Raw genomic sequence first — 2,789 nt, 5'->3', positions numbered from 1 at the left:
TTTTTTTTTTTTAAATTTTCCTTCTTCTTTTCCTCTGGTGCTTTAGCACCTTTTTTTTTTCTTCTCCCCCATCGCTAACAAGTATGTGCATTTGCGTTTGTGTTCCTTCCACTCAGTCTCTGCAATCAATTCATCTCTTTTTTTCTTTCTTCCCCCCATCTTCTTCTATAAATAAATAAATATATATATATATATATTATTATTATTATTATTAATTCTTTTAGTTATCTTTTCCCTCTCCTTATTACACACGTTTCCATTTCCAAAATGGCCTCCTTCCTGCCATCGCAGGTCACAGCGCGGAATTCCAATGGTTTAGCGGGTGTTAAAAGTGATGCGGTTTCTTCTACCATGTCAACTCACTTTACACCATTGAACCATTCCAACACCAACACCAACACCAACGCCACCATACCGCAACCCGGCTGCTTATCCACGCAATGCAGCGGAACCGGAACTGTTAATAATGATGTGCAGGTGGTGACAGCTGCTAGCGGTTGCAATGCCACGAACAACCCTTTTGATATTTTCAGTAGTTATGTCGCGTCCTCCGCTCTCAACAGTGTTGCCATTTCCAATAATGTGGTAAACAGTCACGTAGAGGCCTCGAAGGAGGATGTTTCCGTTTCTCGTTTATCCAACAATTCGGCAACGTTGGCGCCTACTGCCGACTTCAACCCCGCATTGCCAGGTTGTGTGGCTGAAATGCAAAAATTTATGTCTGACCGCTCGATCCGGCCTGAGGAGAAGGAAGCCGTTTCCATAATTGAATTTGCGTTGGGGCGTTACGCAGTGGCTCGGATGCAAGTTAAACAGCGGCTCGAAGAAGGTGAGGCCATACTTCGGCGTTGGGATGAGCTTCAAAAGGCTATTGAATGTGCTGCCGCTTCATTTCAGGCAACATCAGCTGCTTCCTTAACGGACAGCTTTTTATTTACATCTCCGCAGCAACCGCTGCAGCACATGGTGCCAAATGGTCCTGTCGGTTCAGTCAAGGGGCAGCGAGGCCGTTCGCGGGTGGACGTTGATTTGAGTGAATGCAAGGGAATTCTGTCGCATGTGGGAACATTTGCTCAGAGCTTCAAGAAACTTCGGGAGGAACAAGATCAAGTGTGCGCTGCTCTGGGGGATATTCAGACCAAATCTCCTTCTCATAATAATGGCCAGTCCCTCGGGTTCCCTTTTGTAGTACCACCCCAACGGGAGCAGTTGTCGCTTGGCGGGCATCCTGTTGATGACCTTCAGGTTACTGTTCATGTGTGTGGACTTCGGTTGCGGCAACAGTGGGAGGAGGTTGTGGGCGCCAGTTGTGGCGATTTATTGCGTGGACTAAAGGAAAATGTAACGGCAAACCGAGCATTGGTTGCTTTGCAAGGGTTGTGTAACGACGCACGGGAACGACTGAACGATATGAGAACTCGTATCGCCCGCCTCGGTTCCAACCGTGTAGAGGAAGCGGGACGCCTCGATGAGCGTTTGGCTGCTATGGACAGTTACGATCCCACGATGGAGGAATATGAAGCAAGGCGACGACAGATAGACACGGAATTATCCACCGTGAAGGGTTGGCTGGAGGCCATTGTTCAGGTTCAGGCTTCTGCAGACCAGCTTCACGAAACTCTCCGTTCCTGGTCTGCTGGCATCGATATCGGCACGGTATTATCACCACATCAACATCAACAACAGCAGGAGGGGCCGGCTTCTGCAAACGACAGGGCGTCGAGTTGCTGGGCGGTGTCCACCCCATCGGCAACGACGGCCGCAGCTTCAATTGCGGAATGCCGCCTGTCATCCATAAGGTCAAGTTGCCAAACTGGTGGTGCTCCCGACTGTCGTGCAACATATCCTCAAGTAAATGCTGCACCATCTCCAGTGATGCGTATGATTGGGACTACAGTTCTCCCTTTAACACGTTATGATAGCACTCGTGTTGGTGACGACACTACAACAGCAACAACAGCTCCTACCACTACTACTTTTGTTGCTGCTAATGGTGTAACGGGTGTTATGGCTAACCAAAATGTTTCGATGCCTCCGCAGCATGTTGAAAACATTTGCATCAGCGTCCCGACCAGCGGAAATGAGGGAAGTGCAGTCGTGTGCAGTGATAAGAAACTGCCATCATCTTCTGATATTCAAACTGCTAATGCGCCGAAGGAACTTGGCAACGGTGCTCTCGTTGTACAATTGAAGGATGAATGTGCTGCAGTTGCGGTGCGAGATGGAACTGTGGCGGATGCAGCTGTTGTTGTTGAAGCCAATAAAAGGAAGGTGCGTCCAAGTAATGAAACAAATAATGGGGAGGGAAATGCTGCCGGTTGCCGCGATGAGAATGACGATGATGTTGATGATGATGATGATGATGATGATGACGCTGACAGTCGAACTTCATTATTTCATCCTAGCGCTTTCAGTGGTGGTGATCGTAAGAAGCGGCGTCGGCGTGAGCGGGAGCCCAAACGTAATGGTTGTATGAACACATTTGCTTCATTTTTCAGGGCGGTTATAAATCGTGCGACTGATGCAGGTGAGTCTGATGGAGGATCTCGCACTGATGGAGAGGAATATGAAGGCTCCGATGCGAGTGATGATGAAGATACTGAACAATTACATAAGAAAACAAGAGTGCGGCTGTGGTAGAGTGGGGGAAATGTATAGAGGAGATATGAGAACTCCTTCGTCACACAAATGTTCATAAACACACGTATATAAAAATATATGTGTATGTGTGTGGGCGTATGTGGGCGTATGTGAATGGGGGAAGCTGCACGTGCAATTGTTTTGCGTGT

The 2,789-nt window shown here is 48.1% G+C and overlaps 1 protein-coding gene across 1 annotated transcript; it reads left to right on the top strand.

Moving 5' to 3' along the window:
- Nucleotides 1-267: 267 nt before the first annotated feature.
- TEOVI_000848800 (COG4 transport protein, putative) lies at nucleotides 268-2,640 on the top strand (the record flags this gene model as incomplete). Its single annotated transcript, XM_067220553.1, has 1 exon — nucleotides 268-2,640. The coding sequence occupies one exon, from the start codon at nucleotides 268-270 to the stop codon at nucleotides 2,638-2,640; it is 2,373 nt and encodes a 790-aa protein (XP_067076654.1).
- Nucleotides 2,641-2,789: the final 149 nt, after the last annotated feature.

This window comes from Trypanosoma equiperdum, assembly GCF_001457755.1.
Source record: "Trypanosoma equiperdum strain OVI genome assembly, contig: ctg_1177, whole genome shotgun sequence".
Lineage (NCBI taxonomy): Eukaryota > Euglenozoa > Kinetoplastea > Trypanosomatida > Trypanosomatidae > Trypanosoma > Trypanosoma equiperdum.
The sequence above is the reverse complement of the archived record's forward strand: the minus strand, read 5'-3'. Positions and strand labels throughout refer to the sequence as shown.